Source organism: Triturus cristatus, chromosome 12 (assembly GCF_964204655.1).
Source record: "Triturus cristatus chromosome 12, aTriCri1.1, whole genome shotgun sequence".
Classification (NCBI taxonomy): domain Eukaryota; kingdom Metazoa; phylum Chordata; class Amphibia; order Caudata; family Salamandridae; genus Triturus; species Triturus cristatus.
In genome coordinates, this window is record NC_140595.1 from 763366402 (window position 1) to 763390781 (window position 24380).

The 24380-nt window shown below is 40.9% G+C and overlaps 1 protein-coding gene across 1 annotated transcript in view; it reads right to left on the reverse strand.

Annotated features, from left to right (window-relative positions):
* LOC146782753 (extracellular calcium-sensing receptor-like) overlaps positions 1-24380 on the reverse strand; it is a 235149-nt gene that overhangs the window by 10500 nt on the left and 200269 nt on the right. Inside the window, exon 5 of the mRNA XM_085637228.1 lies at positions 21966-22089. Coding sequence (XP_085493354.1) covers positions 21966-22089 — 124 coding nt within the window. The remainder of the gene's footprint in view (positions 1-21965; positions 22090-24380) is intronic.

The following is a 24380-nucleotide window of genomic DNA, read 5'->3' on the forward strand; positions in this document are numbered from 1 at the left end:
GTCTTCTTGATGGCTGATGGAATTTCAGGCGGTGCTTAATGTGGATGGGTCCTTGATTGTGTAAAGCTTTGTGTGAGTGGGTCACCAGCTTGAATTGGCATCTCTTCGGTATGGTGAACCAGTGGATTTTCCAGAGGTTGCATGTGATGTGGGCTTGTCAGGGAAGGCTAAGGAGGAGCCTGGCTGTGGAGTTTTGTATGATCTGAAGTCTCTGTAGAAGGTGTGCAGCAATTCCTATGTCGAGGGCATTGCCATAGTCCAGTCTGCTGGTGATTAAAGCTTGTGTCACAGTGCGTCTCGTGTGTATGGGTAGTCACTTGAAGATTTTAAGTAGCATGCGCAGAGTGAGGACTCAGGAGGAGGAGACAGTGCTGATCTGTGATTTCATGTTGAAATTGTTCTTAATGATGATTCTGAGGTTTCTGGCATGGTTGGAGGGAGTGGGTTCAGGTCCTAGATCTGATGGTCACCAGGAGTCATTCCATGTGTTGCTGCTGTTGCCAAAGATCAGTACTTCTGTCTTATGTGTATTCAGCTGCAGGCAGTTGTTCTTCATCCAGTTGGTTCTGGTGGTGGTGGGTCGTCGGTGAGTAAGAAGATGAGTTGGGTGTTTAATGCTATATTGATCAGTGGGATCATATATACGTTGAAGAGCGTTGAGCTGAGGGTTGAGCTCTGGGGGATGCCGAAGTGGTGAAAGGTGGGAGGTGGACCCTGTGGGCTCTTCCAGTGAAGAAGGAGGTGATCCATCCGAGCACTCAGGCTTTTACACAGATGTGGTGGAGTCTTTCGATCAGTGTGTGGTGGAATACTGTGTCAATGGCTGCCAAGAGTTTGAGGAGGGTCAAAGCTGCTGATTCTTCTTGGTCAAAGAAGGTTCCGATGTCGTTGGTGGCTGTGATCATGCTGATTTCGGTGCTGTGGTTGCTGCAGTGTTTGCTGTACTGCCTAGTAGTTCTATGGATACTAGGATGTTTAGTAAAGTTACTTCAGATTTGCCTTTATTGAGACTATACCCCGAAAATCTAGAAAACTCCTCAACTGTTGTCATTAATGCTTGGATGGAATGATGATTAAGTTATTGTCAGCATATGCTGCTGCCTTGACCATCAGGTTTTTTAAATTTAATACCAGATATGTTTTCATTAGTTTGAATGGTAAAGGGGTTCCAGAATTTGGAGAAATTCGGAGAGTAACAAGAGACAGCCTTGTTGGCTGCCTTGTTTAAGGGAGAAGGTATTAGAGATCATTCCTTCTGCTGGAACCCTAGCACTAGAATCTGATTATAAATCCATAAACATAAACATTTTTATAAATGAGTTGCCAAGATTGATTTTCTGTCGGAGTGTTTTGAGAAGTACCCAATTTACTTATAAACACTTTTTTGGCATTCAGTTTAATAGCAACAGTGGGAGAGGTAAGAGCACAGGCTTTATCAATTATATGACAGAGTAATCTAGTATTATCCCTGGAAAGGCATCCTGTCTGGAAAGGAATGCTGTCTAAATTTATTAGAGATATAGGTCCATCATTTTTGGTTAGGAGGGGGGTCTTTTCCTTTCTTAGGGATAACTGTTAGGATGGCTTCAGCAGGAGTTCTACACACCTTGCTGGACTATGTGAAATGGGTGTAGAGCTGAAACAGGGGGTCACAAATGAGATCATTGTATGTCATATAAAATTGTGCATAGAATCGCTCAGGTGCTGGCGTTGTACAGGCCTTAAAAGACTTGATAGCATCAGATATATCTGTGTGATGATAGGGGAATTAATAGCGAGACTATATTCCTCAATAAGAGAGGGAAGGATCATGTTACCCAAGAATTTTCCACACTCATTATAGGTCACATTTACATTAGGAGCATAGAGGGTCTGAAAAATATCTTTAACCATATCTGCAATTTTGTGAGGATTTTTATGCATGCAGTTCTAGTTGCATTTAGCTGAGGCGATACAATGTCTTTGATATTTGTGTTTCAGATAAGAGGTGAGCAATTTTCTGCTTTATTAGCTTCACACAATTTCAGGCTTTTTTATTTGTTAATACAAATTCCTGCTCTGGTACTTAAGATTCTATTACAATTGTATTTTTTTGATGTGTGGGAGGAAAGTAGTGAGCCATCTTTTGCTCAGATATGCAGGTTTTCTAATGATTTCATTTCTATTCCTAATGATTGTAATTTCATATTAGTTTCTCAATTCATCCTATATCAAGTTTGTATTAGAATACCTCTGGTCAATGGCTTAAGACCCTCCCATCTAGTCAATAGGGAATTAGTCGGATTTGGGGTTTTCAATGAAAGTTTTCAACTGCCTCTCTTATTGCTTTTACATTTTGCAGTATTGCGAGTACTTCTTTGTTCAGTCTCCTAAGTGAGATTTTAGGTTTGACCGCAAAGCTAGCAAGGGAGAGAGTTACGCATGAGTGGTCACAGTCTAATCTATGTTCATTTGATGTTTGATCAATGTTGTGAGCGTAGCTCCTTGAGATCATAATATAATCAAAACGTGAAGAGGGTTTTGAGGACTCAAGAAAAATGCATAGTCTTTAGAGTCTGGATGTTGTAACCTCCAAGTGTCTTTTAAGTTCAGTTTAGTACAGAAATTTCTCATAGATTTAAAAGATTTTTGGGGATGATATTTACTGGAAGAACCTTTCTATCAATAGTAGGGTCTAAAATGAGGTTGAATTTACCTTGTAGTATAAGTGGTGAATTATCAGGGATGTTATGGACATTCTGTGTTAGTTTAGACCAGAAGTATGGGTCATCTCCAGTGTGGGCACATATATTGGCCATGTAGAATTCCATCCCAATTTTGGACAGATTGGATAAAATCCATCTTCTGTTAGAGTCTATAGCTGATGAGAGTGTGAATTGCTTTGATGCTTGCAATAATAGGGTTAGGAAACCCATTATATTGATGGGAGAGAGCCAGTTGCTGAGCTAGCTTGCATTATTGTAATGAAATGTCTTCATCATGTAGTTTATGTAGATAGCCTACCCTTTCCTTCATTTCACAAGGTGATTTAAACCCTGCATGTTCGGAGAAACTATATTTAGGCCAATATGCCTACTGGACATAATACAATGTTAGGGTTGATACAGCTATAATCATGCCACATCGTAAGGACAAACTCCCATTGTGGGGTTCTGAGAATATGTTTGACTTTGGGACTGATACTAGGAAACCGAGGTGTAATGCTTATCTGGCAGCAGTAAGAGCATTACAAGTAACAATTATGTCAGAATGAACTCCAAGTACTAAGCACAGATTATATAATACAAATAAAACAAAATTAAGGAACAAATGCCAAAAGGAACCCAAACCCCTACCCTCACCCCCACCTCCCCAAAAGTACTTGGCAAACGTGGCAGGAATACACATTACAAAGGTTATTAACTATGTGAACAGGTAAGGAAGAGTCTCCACACCGTAGCTAACCAGTGACAAAGTAATAGGAGCAACATCATGCCATAAGAGTCTCTTCTGGTAATCTATGTGTGATAAGATGCCAGAGTAAGTAGTAACCATGTCATTATGGTGTTAATCATCAGTGAGGTGTAGGTTAAATCTGCAAAGGGAGAAGCACAGATAAACACATGGAAGCTCATCAGGGATAGTGAATAAGGAAGTGATTTAAGATCGAAAGACTGTTAGTGAAAAAATATACGTTAAATAGTTAGTCTCCTTGTAGTGCATGCACTGATTGGTGGGTTGAAGGTGGCCCACGAAGCAAAAGTGAGGCAGTGTGAGCAAAATCATAAAAGACTAATGCACAAATGACAGTGGTATTATTGACAATGGGTATAACTCATCGGAGGCCTAAGCCTCCCAACTTGGGGACTATTAAGTGAAAAAGAAATACGCTTTAAAAGTTACTATGTCATAGTAAGTTACATCAATATTTCGAGTTCATGTTGCTGTGTTATGTGATGATGAGGTGTCCATTTCAGCAGCATCTCTTTCATCTAAAAATGTTGTTCACTGTTTATAATCTGTAAAGATATAGGTAAAGCCTTCCACAATAATTTGAAAGTTAACCATGCAAGAAAAGAAAAAAATTATGTTTTGGTTCTCAGTCTCAGGCATAGAGCTAAGAAGCCTTTTCTGACTGTGGGTTTCGAGTAGTATTGAGAGATGTCAAATAAATTTCCATTCCAAGTAATATGGTGTTTTTCCTTAAATAGTCCAAGATCTTTTCAGCATGTTGATAGCGTAAGGGTTCAAGACTATGGATCTTGAACTTCCCTTGTGAGGAGATTTAAAAGATGGGACTCTTTCAAATTCCAGGGCTTTTTATAAAGAGGATAGAGGATTCCTGTTAATTTAGGAACTCAAGTTTCTATGAAAGCAGCACAGGAACCAGTTTGGTCCTTGGATCCTTCTGGTAGACCAAAGATACAGAGGTTCCCTTTTCTGTTGCAGTCCTTCATATTGGAAATACTTCTCTGTAGAATCTCTGTCTTGGCCTTTATATCTGCAATATCCTTCTTAGAAACTGCTTCAGAATCTTTGAAGGAGCTGATTCTATCTTCTACTTTTGTAATTTTGCTGCTAATCAATTTTATATCCAGCCTAATCGTTCTGCATCATGCCTGAATTACCTTTGGTGGATCTGACTAGGTCATGCACCTCTGCTTACTTCTTTAAGATCATATCCATAGTTGTGTTTATATCCATTTTGCTTTAATGGGTGAATCAGGGCTAGGAGGATCTGCCTTAGGGCATTTGAAGTTTCATTAGGTTCCTTGTCTACCATTGATTATAATAGATCAGTAATATGGGGCAGGTGCTGAGGTTCTGGTAGCTAAATCCAGCAGGAGCCAAGTTGCTACAAGAGTAAAGAAATTAAGCCTTTTCTGCAGCACACCGTCACTTAGAACCCACACTGATACTACATCTGTAAGTGCAAAGGATTCCCCTCAGAGGCCGATGGTTTGCTAGGTCGGGCTTTTCTTTCAAAATAATGGATTCCACTCAGCAGGTGAATGCAAACTCAAACACTCAAGCAGAGGTCCCTCGGGCTCCTTCCATACCAGTAGTCTAATGGCACAGGCTAGTAAAGGTTCTAAATCTAGATCTGTAAGTCTAGGCAGCAGTTGGGGGACCACAGTGGATCCCATTGACAAACCTCTTTCCGGCGCCAGACTGCGTCACTTAGTCTCACCTTAAAATGTGGAAGGATTCACTGACCACAGAAATCACATGTGAGAAAGTGGGATATATGGATAACTTCTTCTTTGATAACTATAGTTAGTATATTTAGCATGTATGTTGTACAGTTAGAATGAACCCAGTATATTCAGCATGAGGTGGTGCAATCTTGGGTGAGGGTCCGTTGTGAATATTTGGGTCCTTCTCGTTACCGTCCAAGATTTGATTTGTGCCACATGGACAGAATTGTATGCCAATGTTACCTGCTTCATTTGAGAGCTCCAGAAATTAGGAGATATGAAAATGTTAAGTTGGAAATGTAACTCACTCAAACCAGCACAGGTCGGTTATGACACTATCTTTTTTCAGGAATCTCCCTTCGGAGTTAGCAAGCATTCCTCATTTCTTTTCTGCCCCATCGTTCTGAGGTATCAGAGCAACGTAAAACCATGCTGCAGGGGCTCGAAAGATCATGTTTACTGGTCAAGCATCTTAGATGGCGTTTCCACAACCACTGGAGTGGAAAACAGCATCTGCTAAGGACGGAGCTGCTGAACTACACCGCCATCTTCCTCCTTGTCCAAGCCACACCTACTTAAGTTGAATATTGATAGTGTTTTCCTATATCAGTTATTCCATGCAATCTATACCTAATTCCAAATATTTCCCTATTCGGTAACATAATTTTATATTTTCACATTTTTTGCAACTATCATTAATTTCTGCAGACAACAGATCTGTAATTTGCTATAAACAGGCAGTAATAGATTTTTTTAGATGCTAACATTGTGCAATATACAAGCAGATGAGAAAATGTCAGTGCTAGTTTGACAGATGGACAAAAAAATAAGTCAAGACTTTCAATTCCGTGAATATATTTGTTCTTCTTCAATTTAATAAAAGCAAGTACATGGCTCAATCTTTCAACATATGCCTTCATGTATGGTAGTAACTATTTTCTTATTTTTAAATAGGACTGTTGAGCAGCTCTATAACCTGTGAGCATCAGATGTAACAGTTGAGGTCTTTTTTGAAGTCTTCTAAGTCATTTTTTAATAGATCCTTCTTTAACCAGATGTTATTTCAGTGTTTTACTATGAGATATATGAGATACAGTACTTTCTCTTAAAGTAGTAGTTTTGCTTTGTCAATAACTTCTATGATTGTATGTAGGTTCCCCACTCATGGTAAAGACTTGGTGGACCGTAGATGTTGCTTGATTAGCTGGCTCAATGAGCCTTCTGTTGAGTTGAAGGGACAAACCAATAGTTCAATTAATGTTTGTTAAATTCAACTATAGTCTCAATGCATTATTTACCAATCCTCTCTGAATCCCAAGCCATTTTCCAGGTATTCATTTCTATTATCTGGGACATATTATAGTTTTTACAGGCATGATCTCACATCCATAAAGCAACAGGTTGGTTATTTCTGAATTCTAGGTCTCCCTGAGAACTTTGACAAGCTTGTGACCTACTATAATGTCCATCCTTTTTAATGACCCTGCATCTACAGTTTCTCTCAATTTCTGCCAATCAATATGTGATTTGATGTTTAAATTATTTTTAAAAAGGAGACATGAATAACTATACTCTTTCAGAGTTTCTAGTTGGTCTCCATTAAACCATTACTCTGATTTGTTTTTTGTTTGAAATTGTGTAAAAAAATCATTGTTTTTGTTTTAGAGACATTTATGATCAAATCATTAGTATATCAAGAATGCAAAAACATGTAGTTGTCTTTGAAGGCCAAATGGTATTAGATCAATTAAAACTGTGGTATCAGCATGAAATATTGAAGAGGTAGACTCCCAGTTTGGGGTCAAAAGAACGGGTTATACTTAAAAATGTTGGTGCATCAGCTATATATATGGAGAAGAGGAGTGGCACTAAAATACACCCTTGTCTTAGCCTATTCGGTCAGGGATCCATTGCTTTCTAGCTCAATTCTTGCTCATGCCCTTTCATGAAGTTGCATTGTTGATTTTAATTAAGCTGGCAGAATCCTCCGTTTTAACCTTTGTTCTAAAGATGGGCTTGGATTACTGTGTCAAACATCATTGATAAATCGATGTATTCTCATAAAGGGCTTGCATTCTTTTAACAGCATCTTCCTCAGCCAATCATTAAAAAAAAATATCTATCACAGTTGTTTGGCCTATTTTAAAACCCACTTGAGTTTTAGGATAGCCCTCCCCCTTTACAACCCATTATTCTAAGGCTTGCAACAAATGATTAGCATTTATTTTGCTAGTTATATCCGATAAAGTTAGCATGCGATAATGTATTGGGAATGTATATAAGGTCCTTTGTAAAATGGGACCATTATACTGCCTTTCAAGACTCTAATACTTTGTTTCCACTAATTACTGATGCAAAAACTGGGGTTACGATTTTAGCCCATAATTTTGGGCCAGTTTTATTAGGTCAATGCATAAGCCATCTGGACTTTGAGCACAAGATTGTTTTAGTTTTTTAATGACTACTTAAGTTTCCATCACTGTTAGTATTAAAGTATTCAGGCCCACTTTACAAATTACAGACTCTAGACTTTAAGGGGTCAACAATAGGTTCCAATGATTGTTGTTATTTTTCCTGCCATAAAGCATGAATATATAATGAAACCATCTCTCATCTTTAACATGTGACACATATATTTCTTCCAGCCCCCAACATTTTCTCACAATATCCTAGAAAGACTTACATTTACCTTGTCGGAGAGAAAGGATTGCGTCAGTCTATAATTTTTTCCCTCCTGCCAGTACATCCTTTTAAGTTTGTTTCTGAAGTCCATGCTGTGTTGTTTTTATTAATTCCACCCTATTGACAGGGCCATGTTCGAAAGCATCTTTTATATTCTTATCCAACTTAACTCTGGCTTAATATTTCAGCAGCCTTTGACCTAGTATTTACTTTATTAATGGATGTAGATGCAATGTTTTTGACAATGCTTAACCAGTCTCCATATTCCTCCAGTATGGTTTGTATACTCATTTCTAAATAAGAAATCAAAAGGTTGTAAATCAATTTGAATATATCATTTTAAAACATTTGAATTCTGGGTTTGATGGCTTTTCTACCATGTATCATTTCTTTTCACTGAGTTATCTAACGATGATAATTGCACAGACCCATGACCACTTCCTATACAATTCCCAATTTCACATTAACTCACTGAGTAAAAGTCTACAGAGGAGATTACAGCATAATCGTTAAGAAAATATTATCTTCAGTTATGGGGTTTTCTTGCCGGTTGATCGCCTTTAGTCCTGCCATTTATTGTTGTAAACTTTAGGGTTTCTAGGAATATAAGATTTTACACATCCATACAATCTCTAGAAATAACAAATATAATCTGTCCCGGAAAACCTTTCTCTTTCTCCTTTTGAAGAGCTTATCCAGACCCGCCAAGCTTAGGATTTATGCTTTAAAATCTCTCAACAATGCATTTTGTATTTGAAGTCAATACTTCTATTAATCATACCAGGATTTTTAATCATTCTTCCGTGGATTTATTTGGCAGAAAATATGTGTTTACTATTATTAGATCTGTAGAGTAAGATTTCTTATTTTGTCCTTTATGAGACTTTGCATTGGATATTACTATGGTAATGAAATTAGATTTTTTTTTATTCTCACAGTTTTAGGATAATGTTTATTGCCACTAAGAGCATTAATCCGTTCAATGGTCTACCATGTTTACCCTTTACCACCTTCAAATTGTAAGCCAGATACTCATTTATCACCACATTTTCAGTCTCCCGTGTTTCCTGCAAAGCTATAATTGTGATATTTTCTTTCCTGATATTTTCTATTCAATCTGGTTATGTTCCAAGGAATAATCTGAGTAACACGTCATCAGGACCACCAGAGTGGAGGTTTTGTGACCTGAATGAGCGAATTTATGGCTGCAGCAATCCAATTCCAATTTTGTATATTTGTTGAGGTGGGCCTATTAATGTTTATGTAGACTAGTCTCTCTTTCATCCACTGTAACATCACTATTGATGTTAGCTTTTTAGTCTGAGATTAAAACCATTGAATCCCCCTGAATATAGGTATTTTCCATATATATATTGACTGTTGGGTGAGAACTATGAGACTTTTGTCAGCAATATTCATAGACATCATAGCCGGTTTGCCTAAGATCATCTATTGAATTAAGTACCTTGTCTGCTACAATTCTTGAGTTATGTTATCTTATTGTAAGTGTATTTGTAATGGCACTATCACTTGCATGGGTGCAGAGCAGGCGCGTCTGTCTAGCCATGCCTATGAGAGGTTGGTTAATTGAAAAGCCATCTTTAGCTTCTTGAGGAATTTAAGAGGAGACTCTGATGTCGAGTAAGAGGCTGTTTCACACTATAGGTGCAATGTAAGAGAATGCCAGTCCTCATAATCTGGTTCTGTGTATGTTTGGGATGTGTACATGTAGGAGTCCCCTGGAGAGGAGGTGTCTGGGTGGTTGGTGGAAGGAGATGTGACTGTTCAGGTAGAGTGGGACTACCTCATGTAGTGCTTTGAATGTGTGTGAGAGGTGTTTGAAATAAGTGCATTTGTGTATTAGGAGCCAGTTGAGCTCCCTGAGGTGTGTTCTGATGTGACTTCTTTGTGAGACATTGAGGATGAGTCTGGCTGCCGAGCTCTGGATGGGTTGTAGTCTATAAATGAGTTGCTAGCTGATCCTGGTATAGAAGGTGTTCCAGTAGTTTAACTTGCAAATGATTTTACGCATCATCTTCAGAGTGTGGAAGAAGGATCCAATGATGGTGTTGGCTTGCGTGATCATGTTGAGTGAAAGTCGACTAATCCATTTGGCCAATTTGATGACTGTTCCCTTACTAGAAGGAGAGAACCAGGGCTACATCCTTTGATGTAATTTTTGAATGCCTTGAAAGGGAGCTGAAGATAGTTAACAAATGCAACCTGTTCAAGAGTGACTCAGCATCCCAGTCTGCAAAGATATCCACCAGCTGTGGAACCCATTCATTGATTTGGTAATGATCCAACTGTGTTCCACTTTCTGAACTTAAAGTAAATTCCTGATCACCATGTGTGGCATCAATATGTGCACCCGCCTTAATTTGAGGCTGATTAGTCAGTGGCATACTGGTAATTGAAACCAAATATTTTGGAGGGGTATTATTTGATATAGTGACCTTTACTTCCTTTCTAATACTCAAAGAGCTTAGTTTGCACTGGTGGGCCTTTTACTATAGTTTTCTTCGTCATTCACTATGCACCTTTTTCTATAGTGAATGGTGTGAAGGGAAGATTGTAAGTAACTTGCTCCTCAATGTTGTTTTGAGGAGTCAAGCCTCGCTGCTCTGCTTTTTTCAGATTTTCCATTTCCTTTTTTTAATCTGGAGAATATTTTGGTTTGTTTCTTATTTTGAAAAATTAGGAACACATCATTAGCTACTTTAGATTGTATTATTGTTTAGTGATAACTGAACTAATTTCCTGTCTTCCACCGGTAACTGTGGCAAGCGATCAGATTTTTTTGTTTTGCTCCTTGTTAATTATATTAAGATCGTCTTCCAACCCACCTCCATCCTTGGAGTCTCCCTAGGGGTTTTATTAAAGTTGTCAATTTCTGTGGGTTCTCTTTAAGTCATTTTATGGCATTTATTGATTAAAGAACACTTCGCTTTAAGATCTAAAGGATATAGCTTGACCCCTTTATATGCATTCATCTGAGTCTTAATATTATCCTTAATATCGTTTGTCCTCAGCTCCATTGGAAGCAGGGGTATGAGAAGATTACTGTCTACAGTTTGTTCAGAATCATTCACTGGCAGTCAAAAATAGAGTGATTGATTCCAACATTCTATTTATTGGTGTCAGCAAGCCTAAATTACATACTACTTCTCCTAACAGAGATGACCATTTTGATCTATGGTGACTTCTCCTGCTGCTCCGTCCTCCATATTTACCAGCAGCCCACTCTCACCAGAGTGGTTACTGACATTTTGTATTAAGGACTGGTCAATCAAAAATGGAAAGAAAAATCTACTCTGTTTAGGTGGATGGCATACTTACTCTGTTAGATGTTTAATTTCTGACTCATAAATTAAGCTTGCGGCCATATTATGTCTCACAATCTAAGTCTCCCAGAAAGCATAGAACACAATGGCAGAGCTGGTTGATCTGGTTGATCTTTTTATCCCTTAACCCTGCATAATTATTGTCTGGGATAACTCCCTGTGTCCCGATTAGCAGATAAAATATATATCCCATATTAATGTCCTTTTTGCCTTTATTTTATTTTGTCTAAAGGGTTGGAAGAGAAACAACATTTCTGGGCTTCATAAGAGAGATGAATTACAGCCTACTATGAGTACATGCATTCTCTTAAAAAGATGAACTTCTACAATAACTGTTTGTTCACACTTTTTTTCCCTGGGTGTGTTCATCGGTTTATCATCTGTGTCCCAGCTGTTTGATGCAGTGACACATAGTTGTTTTTGTAAATCTGTGTCAGCTAGTTATACCTAATTTCATATCGTATCCCATCCTAACCTATCTTCTCCAGCCCAATCCTATCTTGTCCTATCCTACCCTACCCTACCCTACTAAATCCTATCCTATTTCATCCTATGGTATTCTATACTCACCAGTCCTATCCTATTCTTTCCAGCCCTATCCTACCCTACCCCATCCTATCCTATCCTATGGTATCTTATGCTCTCCAGTCCTATCCTGTCCTAACCTATCCTATCTTCTCCTAAGGTATCCTATCCTATGGTATCCTTTACTCTACAGTCCTTTCCTACCCTTTCCTTGATCTATCCTGTTTTTTCTGATCTGATCCTATCTTGTCCTGTTCTATCCTATTCCATCCTTTTCAGTGTGACTATATCCTATCCCTTAAACAATAGTGTGTGAAAATGATGCGATAAAAGGACTCATAGCACTATCTGTTAAGACTGCTTTATAAATGTAAGAAATAAAGCAATTAAATTATTAGCATAAAGTTATTAAGGTGAGCCAGATTACTGAATCTGCAGTAGGCTGTCTTTCCCATTTTGTAGTACTGGAGCAGTAGACTCGTATTTGAAAAGCATGTTCAAGGCCTCCTCTGTAATCGGAATACATAGCTGCTCTTGCAGCAGCTGTACCTTAAATGAAGCTGCGGTGGAGTTATATAAAACCTCTTTGCCGCACTGTATGATCCAATTGTGGAGACTGCAACAACTCTTTGGGAGCACCTAGGCCATTTTGATATTGAGTAAAGCATTAGGTGCAGGGCAGGTAAGGTAAACAATTGGAACAAACAATGTTAATGTTCTGTATTTTTTACCTCCTGCATGTTTTAATTAATTCTTGTACGTCCAGAAGTAAAAATTAATTTTCTGTCATCCAAGTCAAGCTGATCCTTGAAGTTTAGGAAATGATTCCTGTTAAACCTGAGGGTTCCTCTTGAAGAGTAGAACATTGAGTTCTATTTTAAAGGTGTAATTTGAGGGATTTGTTTTTTTATTTCCAGAGGCATAAAGTTCCACATTGTAGAATTTCTTGAGATCATCTGTTTCAGAGAACTTTTTTTTTTAATAGAGGGATTTCAGATGGAGAGAGTCTGAACTCCGTAGGGAGTGGGACTCTCCCAAGAATGTCAGCCTCTGTGCTCAGTTCTTTGTATCCATCATGTAGGACCTCATGGGGCAAAATCACCACATCACACTGTTTTTTAGCTCCTGGAGCTTGTTCTGTGGTGCAAAATCAGCACAACCAGCATGCATGAGGGTGCTGCTTCTTTGCTACTTTTCAAGTAGATTTTCTACTCGAACAGCAGCTTTCTCACTGCGAGCAGTTGCGAATGCCTGAGTTCAGAAAATCTTGCCAGGTGCTGTCCTAGTGCCCAAAAATTGCACTAGGGGACACAAATTCTTGGTTGCTCTCACCAACTTACAGTTGTCAAGACATGAGCGAGAAAAAGACTCAACCACATGGCTGTTGATGGAGTTTTGCCAGAACTCTGCGTTACAATCATAACACGGAGTGGGCAAAACTCTGCAAACTCTGCCGGCTGGGTGGAATTTATAGCCTACCTCTAGTGTAATTGGCCATTGTATGCAATGGAGTGCAATGGGCTCATGTTCATAGGATGAATGAACTTATGTTATACAGCACTCATGAATCAAAATTGTATTTCAATGCTTAGATGGTTTGCCCAGAGAGGAAAAAGACAAGTGTTGTCCAACATAAACAACAAAGGTTTGAGGTGTCTGTCGAAAAGGTAGCAATTGGTTGGAGACTGAATTGGAATGAGCAGGGAGTTTCATAAAACGACTGTTGGAAAATCTAAGGTGACACAAAGTTGTCTATCCCTGAAAATGTAGTTCTAAAAAGAGTGGTCTTCACCCACTTAGGACCTGACAACAGAGTCACAGACAATTTTAACAAGCATGTGCAATGTGATCGATCTTGCCTTTGGGAACCTATATGTATTTTGCTATGCAGCACATTAGCATGGGTGCTGAACATCTACTGTTCTTTAAAATGGAGGGAGAGTAAGCACCAAACTGCGTGACGTGCCAGGTATGGGAACACGTGCAGAGAAATATTGCCTGTCAGCGGGAAATGGTATAGTCCAAACCTCTGTTTTTAATATAAAATCAAGGCCTTCGGTGGTCATATCACTGAAAATACAAGATTTGCAAAAAATATTTTTGTCAACGAGTGCTCGTGGAAGACAATTTCTAGGGACTGGAATTTAGAGCATGCTAACGTGATTCTGGTATTTTACTGACCTCTGCTGGTCATTTTCTATTAAGACAAATAGAGGCAGTTGAACAGAATAAAAAAGTCCTTAAGCGGAAGCAGACAAGTCCTAGGGCTGATCTCCAGAGCCCACATGGTACATACACATATAAGTATATAATAAGTATATACAAGAGGTCTTGAATGCTCAAGCTAAACATACAAAGGGGAAAGAAGGAGGATGAGAAAGACTTAAGTACCGTCACAAAGGGAGACAGCAGGAACCAGCAAGAGGAATAAACGAGCCAAGGGTGTCAGGTACTGGATTAAAGAGGCCTGGGGTGGTTTCAATTCTAGAGAGCCCGGGTATTCGGCCCGCCGACATTTATTTAATAGGGCTTCTGAGCACCGGTACTCATTATTTGACAAATTAAGCACTGACGCATCTAAAAAATACTTTTCCTTCGACGATGCACACAGCACTCATCCCACTGTGGCGCTGTGCTTTCCTATTCACATTCCACTCGCAGGCTCCCTCACCCCGCATGTGGAAGTGCTTCAGACACGTGCTCTGACCAACTTGCTCCTTTAATGGACTGTAATGGAAGTGAAGTTCCTTGTGCGCTGCAGGGCTTGGGATTTACTGCTCCGGTGTCCAGGTGGGAGAAACACTGAGCAACTGAAGCACGAGGCAGGAAACGCGGAAATTACCCGAGAGCATCGCTGCCAAGGTTTTAGATTGCTATGTGTGACATTTTCATAATTTCTGTGTAATTATGAGTGCCATTAGAACCATTATGAGTGACACTTTTCTTGCCAGCAAAATCAACCAATAAAAGATGAGATAAACATAAATATCAGAAATATGACCCATTTGAGCAACGAGAAACTCTAAGATCTGCTGCAAATTCATGAGGTGGCTGAGTCATAATTACAAGTAAATTATCAAAATATCATACATAGGAATCTGAAACCTTGGCAGATATGAAAGAGGGCGAGCATCACTTCACATGACATAGAATTGAAGACCATGCCCATACTTCTGTTCTTGACACCGAGTCTTGTTTACTTAAATATTTCATAAAAGTGATAGGAAGTATATGTTTTATTCTATTGCTATTTTATTGCTTCTCTTGTACAATGCTGATCTTATAATAATCTTGTGGATTTTGGTTGGCATAAAGTATTGACTAATAAGAATAAAAAGGCAGAAGCAATGCCAAATAGACAAAAAGAAAAGAAAAGGAGCATGATAAAACAAGGTGGATGAAACAAATCACTTTTACCAGGTGGTGTTTGTTGTCCAAGACGAGGCCATGCAAAAAATGTATGTGATGGGAAAAGGTTTTTCACTTGGAGTGGGGTGAACTAAGTCGGTAAAGCTGTCACTGCAGGAGCCACCTTATTCATAAGCGAATGCTGTAAGCAGGAAAGTAAGACTTGTGAAGTAACTAGTAATATTAGCCTCAGATGTGACCACTAGAAAAAGAAAAAAAAAGCGGAAAGCTAGAAAGCAGGTCGCATGGCTCCGCTAAGAATTAACACTGAAAGGAACAAGGACTTGCGCTTATACTGCAGAACCACCTAACAGGGTGTGAGAGGCCCTAACACAGAGCCCAGCTTAGACTCAGCTGACTCGCGGACTCCGGCTGGCGCAGTTAGCAGTGTCATGACAGCATGGTGCTTGGCAAGCCTCAGGAGAGGCTGGGAGACACACACAGCGGTCACAGCAGGCTGTATTATTTCAAAATGTGACACCAGTGAAGTGAGCAGTCCAGGGGTCTGGCACACCACAGCTACACAATTCACTAACTTGAATGAGTCAATAATCTAAGAGAACTGCATGTACTCTGAAGCAAAGAGAAACCTTTTAAGTCATTTTTAAAACATACTTACTGCATATTTGCTATGCCGTGGGTTTTTGAACAAGCTGCGCATGGTTCACCCTTCAGCAGAGCCTCTTTTCCTCCTGCAGAGTACATCTTCTTGCCCGCGCTGTGACCTGGGAAATGTCTAGGAGCCCCGAGAGATTGTCACATACAGTAGACTGGTTGGGACAGAAGAGGTAAGGGATACGTGTGTACTCAGTAAGGAATGATCGAGTACTTAAATCTCTGATTTGCTTTTACTAAATCCCGGATGTTTATTTTCCAGTGTAAAATACACTTAAGCCGCTCTTTTTAATGAATGGATAAACCTTTCTGTAGCAGAGTAGGATCTGCTTCACATGGTTACCCCCACTTTTTGCTGGTGTTACACTGTTTTTCGACTTTAGTCTGGCTGGGACCCTGCTATTCAGGGCACCAGCCTGGCTGCTTCCTCTCTAAATTGATTGCATGTACTTTAGGTACACTCCAGATTGGATTCTTGGGTACCCTTGTGAGTCACCAGTATATGATATACTATGTACTCAGGGCGTAGGTACCCCAGAGGCCTACCAGGGGCTGAAGCATGTATTGTGCCACCCCGGAAAGCCCTTCAAAATGACACCACAGGTCTGCTACTGCAGCCTGGGTAAGGTGGTGCATGCATCCCTTACTGAGGTATAGGTTCACCATACCTCACCTATCACTGCACATAGTAACCTATCAGTCACCCCTATGGCAGGCCTTATCAATCCTGAAGCAGGGTGCTTGGTTATATGTGAGAGCTTGCCCAGGCATGAGCTGAGCCCCTCTGCAGCCTTTGGAATCTCTTCTCCGGGGTTTTCAGAGGTGTAGCCTGACCATATACTCTTAAGTGCATTATATCTAAAACGGTTAATGCTAACTTTGCACTGGCTGCACGGAAACATGCCGTGTTTGGTGTCAAACACCTTGATATCATACCCCCACATCAATTCCTGATATGAGAATATTATCCCACCCTTCTAGAGGGAGAGACAGGGCAGTACTGGTATAGCCGGTAGAAACTTAATAGAGCCCTGGCATCACAAAATGGATGCTGCAGCCACAGACATGGGTCTGGCCTCCTGCTGCTGACCGAAACTCTGGCAGGGGTGGCCTAAACAATAGGTTTCCTGTCACAGGGAGGTGTAACCAACTCCCAGACAGGATGATGTGTATTGGGGCTTGGTGGGAGCACTCTCAGAGTGCATTGAGGTCCTGCACTGGGGGCACATTTGGGGCCTCATGTAGGTAGCGTACCAGTTACCACTTCTTAAATACCGAGCCGTACCGACTCGGTATTTAAGAAGTGGTAACTCGTATGTAGGTAATGAGTCGGTAATTTTTACCGATTCGTTACTAGTCGGTAATTACCGAATCGGTATTTACCGATTCGGTAATGAGGCATACCTTCCCATTGATGGGAAGGTATGCCTCATTACCGAATCGGTAAATACCGATTCGGTAATGGGGGGAACACATACAAGGGTGGCAGGGTGTCACATTGACACCCTGTTGCACCCCTGATTCGGCCATGTGTGCACATGTGGCACACATACATGCCCTAAGGGCATGTATGTATGCCACATTGCACACTGCTACGCGCGTAAAAATGCATTTACACATACATTCATTATTTACCACCAACTATAAGTTGGTGGTAAATACCGACTCATAAACACACACACACACTCCCCCTACATCTCGATTTTGCTTTCGGAATTTACCGAATCGGTAAAATTACCGATTCGGAAAAGTTACCGATTCGGTAACATTACCGATTCGGTATTATTACCGAATCGGTAATTTTACCGATTCGGTAAATTCCGAAAGCAAAATATGTCCCCCTACATACCAATGGCCAAACTACCGGTCGGTAACGGTATAATTACCGAAAATCGGCCGTTACCGACCGGTATTTGGCTACCTACATGAGGCCCTTGGTGTCCCTGTGCATAGTCCAGCTCAAGCCGGTTCAGGGGCTTCCAGCCCCTGCTCTGCGCGAAACTGGACAAAGTAAATGGGTGTAGCCAACCCTCTTTCCAAACCCGGGAGGGTTTGGAAAGAGTCCGTAGAGTTAGTCCAACCCCTGCCTTAGGTATAAGTAAGGAACCTCTGTAACCAGAACTTTAGATGTCCCTGGATGAAACTCCGAAGCTGAATCCTGGCCTGGAACTTTGATGCTCTACTAATGACTAGAGGACTGAAGAAATCTCCCTTGGGGTCAAGGAGTAACTCCCCTGCTTGGCAGGTTCCAACAAAGCATTTTGCCGGTCTGCATCTCCGAAGCTCCCGCCAGACTCCGAAGTATTTGCAGCCCAGGAAGAGGATTTCCAGACATCTCAGAGGCTGACTCAAGTCCCCAGCAAAGTTGAGACCTGCAGCCCTCGTGAGTAGCTTGGAATCGGAACTCCTGGTCACCGCGCACTTTTGCAAGTGCATTGACTTCTCGACGTCTCTTGAGATCATGCTTGGGGTTACTTATAGCCCCCACCTCGAGCAGAGAATCCACCAAAGATTGTCGGCCTAGTCACCCCGAGTGACCCGTGAGCCGTCATTTTGTGTTTCCTCTCGAGGTCCCTTTGTGATCCCTGGTCCGTCAACTGGTGGGTCCCTGTGAAAGAAACTTTGATTTTCCTTGTGCTTCTCTGATTGCTCCAGATGGGCCCTGACTCCCTACCAAGTGGTGAGTCCCTCAGACCTTGCTGGTTTGCACCGAAGCATCTTTCTCCGTTCTGCGTGGGTTGCTGTTGCAAAGGCTTGTTGTGTCCAATCCGGGCACTGATTCTGCAGCACTCGACATCCTTCGTGGGACAGCTCAAATCCAGCTCCTGGTTGTCCTCGATGCCTCCTGGTCCTCATGGCTGAAGAGTCAAGCTTCACCTTCTTCACCTAAAATCACCTGACATCAGTGGGCATCCGCCTATCATCCTCCTGGCCACTGGCTATTGACCCAGAATGTATCCTCTCTGCTTTCAGGATCTTCGCGACTTCGATCCAGGCTTGGATCTCTTTGGACTATTCGCAGCTTCCCGGCAGCAGCACTTCTTTGCCAGCTCCCATTGAAAACGACGACGCTACCTGACACTATTTGACACCTATGCACCCGGCTTCCCTTGGTGAGGTAACACAAGTACTCCAGTGCTCCCGTGGGTGTTGACCCTAGAACTTCCTAAATCCCAAAGGGTTTGGTCCTGACTCATTTCTAAGTGTCCCTAATCTTTAAAAATCTAAACGCGACTTTCCCCTTAGAAGCTAACGGGAGCTCGTGGCTGTGTTCTCACACTGCAAACGGCCCCCATGGGTCCCCTGTGTCACTACCTTGGGTGGTTCCTTGGGGTCCCAGCGATTCTGCAGACTCAAGGCCTTGTGTCTAGTTAAGTCGTGGTTCTTATACCACTATTTTAGTATATGGTTTTGCACGCCCGAGGGCTTAACATGTATTTGGGCTTATTACTGTTATATTTGAAGTGTAACTTATGTGTCTTGACCTCTAGCCTCATAAAGAGACTAGGAGGGTGTGTTTAGAAATAAAAATATATATTTTATATATATACCTGGTGTGGTTGTCTTTCATTTAGCCATTCAAGGGATTACAGACTGGTAAAAAAAGATGGTTTACATTCCTTCAAGACTTAGCCCGAAGGCTGCTCTCCATAGCTACCACTAGGATAGCTTTCAATAAAGGTTGTCTTTAACCTATCATCAATAAGGGGTTGTTTGGACTGGTACAGGGTGCCCACTATAACTAGTGGACAGCATATACCAGGCCAACTTCTCACACTTTCCTCTTGAAGCAATATCGTGATCGGAAAAAGAGGACAATACTCCCTGGGGCGCACAATTGAAAATGTCTGAAATCAGTTCTTAAGTGTGTTGTATTGCTGAATTTTACTTAGCGCACATGTATGGAAATAGAGAATTTTCATATTGTGCAGCGTACATTGAAATGATGGTTCTGAGATGGACAGTTTGATTGTCTTGAAAATAAATTGCTGCAAAGTCACTTTGTTTGGAGCTCTGCTGCCCTCTTGTTGGCTCTGACATTGGCGCGGCAAATAAGGGAAAGCCGCAGAGCATACATTTTCTTTTGTCTAATTGCTGAACCTCGGATATTGTCTCATCTAAAGGGTAGGTTATATAATGTTGTGACCCTAAAGCACTGCTTGAAACAGATTAGAGTAATACCAACAAGCACTGGCAATGCAATAGGACTCGCATTTACTCAATACCTATTGCATTGCAAATAGCAATGCGTGCAGACGACGAGGCACAAGGGGGGAGGGTGGCGAGAAGGCATCGGACTGCGGGAGGGGGGCACAGGAAGAAAGTAGTCTGTGCTGTGAAGGGGCTAGTTGCCGTGGAAGGACAAAAATGACTGACATGGCTGTAATGGGGAGGGACTAACAAGCGTAAAACCAATCGGAAGGCAGCATTAAGAACAGAAGCCAATGAAGAAGATGGGCCGGAGAGTGGGCTGAGCTTCCACAAAGGTTCTGCATGCCTCCCAAATCGATGGTAGCGCATTCGCGCTGCAATGCTAGGAGAGACCTAAAAAGAACAAAGTAGTCTGTGCTGTGAAGGGGCCAGTAGCCGTGGAAGGACACAAATGACTGACATGCTGATTTGGGGAGGGACTAACAAGCTTAAAACTAATCGGAAGGCAGCATTTAGAACCTAAGCCAATGAAGAAGATGGGCCAGAGAGTGGGCGGAGCTTCCACAAAGCTTCCACACTAAAGTGTATACTGCATGCCTCGCTGCAACGCTAGGTGAGACCTAAAAACTACCCTTTTAGAAACTTGAAACCAGAGAATATTGGCAAAATGTGTTTGAACTAAAGTTCTGTGGAAAAGTTCCAGAAGAAGTCTTGTCTGATTCAGGGATGGGCAACATTTGTTATGGAGGCTGACTTTCATTGTATTATCATAATCCAAACAAGATGCGGTGCATCGTTAAAGCTATTCTTCTAGGGTTCAGTGCAGTTTAGTTTGTTAGCATTATCATAACTCAGTGAGGTTGGTTTAGATGATTTTTCTTAGGATGTGGTAAAGTGTGGATAATCACTCAGGGCCCTATTCACTAAGGTAAACGTACACTTTTGTTTAAGTTTATGATTTTTTACTATTCACAAAGGTATTTTATAAGTAGTATGTTTATGACTTTGGAGTCTCCACACTCATGTCAGAGACTCTGCCCATCAACATAATATCCTATCATTTTATGTAAGGATTCTCCGCCATGAGAATTGTGACTGGTGTATCCTTATCATCTAGTTTAGTGGGTTTAGCCAATTTCACTCCTGTGGTAGTTTATTGTCCGGTAGGTGACACTGTGTTGCTCAGATGCAGTGCAGCACAGTGGGTTATTGTCCTCAGGATGCATTGCTATTTGCTGGGTTCATTATCTAGGATTAAGTCTCCTGTTTTGGGTTCATATCCTTTTAGTACATTATGCCTGGTTAGCATCCATAGAAAAGATTGAAGTGTGGAGGTTTAGGGATTCTTTGGTTCAGTACAATATGGAGGAGTAATATCTTTACAATGTAGTGCAGTAAAGTGGGTTAGTGACCTTTTAATTCAGAACACTGAGTTCACAGGACTCTCCCTCATGGGTCAGTGTCGTTATGACAGAACACATCATGGGGTGTAGGTAGCCCTTAAGTGCACTGCAATATGTTGTGCTATTCTTTCTATGATGCAGTGTTGCGTTTTAAATTTCATAGGTTACAGTGGGTAGATAACAAAACCAGAAAGGTAGTGCAGGGGGTCAGTCTTAAAATGCAATATTGTGACCTGGGCAGTGCCTGAAACCTACAGTTCAGTTTGGCTGCTTAGTATTCTTATAAGGCAGTGAACATGCAGTGGAATAGTGTTCCTAGGGTTCCATGCAGTGTACTAGCTTAGTCTTTCTAGCATCAGTTGCTAGCTTGCGTGTAGTTCTAGGAGGAGAGGTTAATAGTGTATTTTGGTCCAATGCAATGTGGTAGGTAAAGGATAGTATGAGGTGTGCTGCTTTCATTGATCTACAGTATCAAGAAACTGACTCTTCCAGGCAACAGCATTAAGTAAAACATCCATGTAAATGCTGCAGCATCAATGTCCCTTTTGCTGTGTGTGTATTGCAATGGTAACAGGGCTAAACCTGGTAGATTTGTCATCTACCATCTGCCAACATATTAATCTTGGATGGTGCACTGAATTCTCAACATAGCCACTCACCAGTTTTATTTGATATTTCTCCCTGAGGGCACCTAATGCACTGGAAGCAGCAGACTGGCTCTCCTTCCCTCAATGATTTCCTGAAACCAGGATGACAGCTTTGACTGCACACAGAGATAGGGACCTGCAATAGATATCAATCATATTTTGAGTAGAACACAGCAATAGGAAAAGGGAGTGCACAAACTTTCTCATTGTAATAGGCAAAATTAACCAAATATGCCCTTGGCATCCCCTTTGCCGTGGCAGTCATCGATTACTCAATGCTAGGACTTTTAACTTTAAGATGGTCTTCCCCCAAACGTTTGGCCAGCTTTCCTCCAATTTTGCTGAATTCTTTTTGTTGGTCTTTATTACTGCTAACCAGTGCTGTAGTGCATGTGCTCACTTGTCTAAACAGGGTTTAACTGACATCCATAATTGGAATATCTGATTTATCTTTAAGTCCCAGGTAGAGTGCACTAACTGTGCCCAGGGCCTGTAAATTAAATGCTGCTAGTGGGCCTGCGGCACTGATTGTGCCACCCACTCAAGTAGCACTTTTAAACATGTCTCAGGCCAGCCACTGCAGAACCTGTGTGTGCAGTTTATACTGCCATGTCGTCTTGGCATTTATTACCCCCAAGTCTTAAACTCCTGTAAAATATACATTACTTCTAACGAAGGCCCTAGGTAGCCCATAAGGCAGTGTGCTGTGTAATCAAATTGTAGGATATGCACTTTCAAGTTTGGAATGTCCTTGTGGTGAAAAACACCCAAATTAGTTTTTCACTACTGTGAGGCTTACCCCTCTCATAGGATAAAATTGGGGGTTCCTTATTACACTTAGTAAGCTGTAATTCCTGACTGAGCGTGAGTAGAATTTTCATATTTGATACCTCTAAATGGGAATGATACATTCCCTTTTCAAAATGGCACCATTATGCCACAAAGAACAGGCAAATCTTTATCAAAGACAATGCATTGCTGGTGTTGTGAGGATCATCGCATTGCCAACTGTAAGGCGCATCGCCTCCATTTCTGATGCATCTTCGACTTTGGGTGGCTTTCAAACTACACACCACTGACGATGATGCATCTCTTTGCTCCTTTCATCTCATCTTCGACATTGATGCAAACAAGGTACTTTGCAGTAGGCCAAAGCTAGTCCCTGTATCTGACCCGTGCTCCGTTACGGTCAGCCTGAATATTTGGATATGACCGAGTCTAGCACAACCAGATAGCCCCAGTTGGCACTTCATGCTTTTAAGCACTACATTTCAGTTTATTATTAAAAAAATCATAACTCCAATTCTATGTATTGCATTTTTGTCCATTTGGTCTTGACTTTCCCATAAAACCTTTTCCCATGTTTCTATCTTGGTGTGAAGTATTTTTCTGCTGTTTTGACTGTTATTGTTTGAAGTGTTACGTAAATACTTTATACATTGACTCTTAAGTTATGCCTGACTGCTCTGTGCCAAGCTACCAGAGGGTGAGCACAGGATAATTTAGTGTGTGCGGTGAACGACTATGACTAGGATTTTCTTCTTCTGTCTAATAGTGGCAGAAAATGCAATTGCTAGTCGCTTAAAAAAATACTTTCATTGCTTCCAACACCGCAAAGTCTGTTGCTGTATCAAAATTAATCTTTAAAGATTCCTCCTGATTACTTTTTACCCGTTCAACCCAACAATCTTCTAATAATGTCTTCTTAAAGCTCCATCTGGCTCTCGGAAAACCAGATGGGTACAATGGAATAAATAGACTGATCAACGCATGATCTGAAAATACGTCATTAACAATGCTTGCCCCCTCACATGCTAACATATATGATGTCAGAATATGATCTATGCGGGATGCTGTACCATGGCATTTAGAATAGCATGTATATTCTCGTAAGGCATCATTCAGTGTCTGCAGGGATCTATCAGGGCGGAATCTTGAATTAAAATTTGCAAGGCCCTTATAGATTTATGTTTGTTTTTTAGCGTATTCAGGTGTGTTGTATCCATTGCTAAATTATGAATCAAATTAAAATCCCCTCCCATTATAATATAGAATGTTTCATTTTGCAAAAGTGAATGTAATTCCTGTAAGGCTGCCGGTGAATCTTCAATAGAGCCATAAAAACTTATCAAATTATACATTTCCGTTTTAATTTGTAATTTAACATAAATCCCCCTAGCCATTGGATCGCGAACTACTTTCAAAACTTCTGATTGAACTGACCGTATTATCAATACAGCCACCCCCCTGATCGAAACCTGCGTTGAAGCAAAAAATGCATATTGAATCGGCGAAGAAAGCCGAGGCTTTACGCCCTGATTTGTTTTTTAAATGCAATGGGATATTTTGAGCAAAGCAGTAGATAAGGCTATTTTTTCATTTACTACATCTCAATGCTTGGTCTGCAAAATCTAGAAATGATTCCAT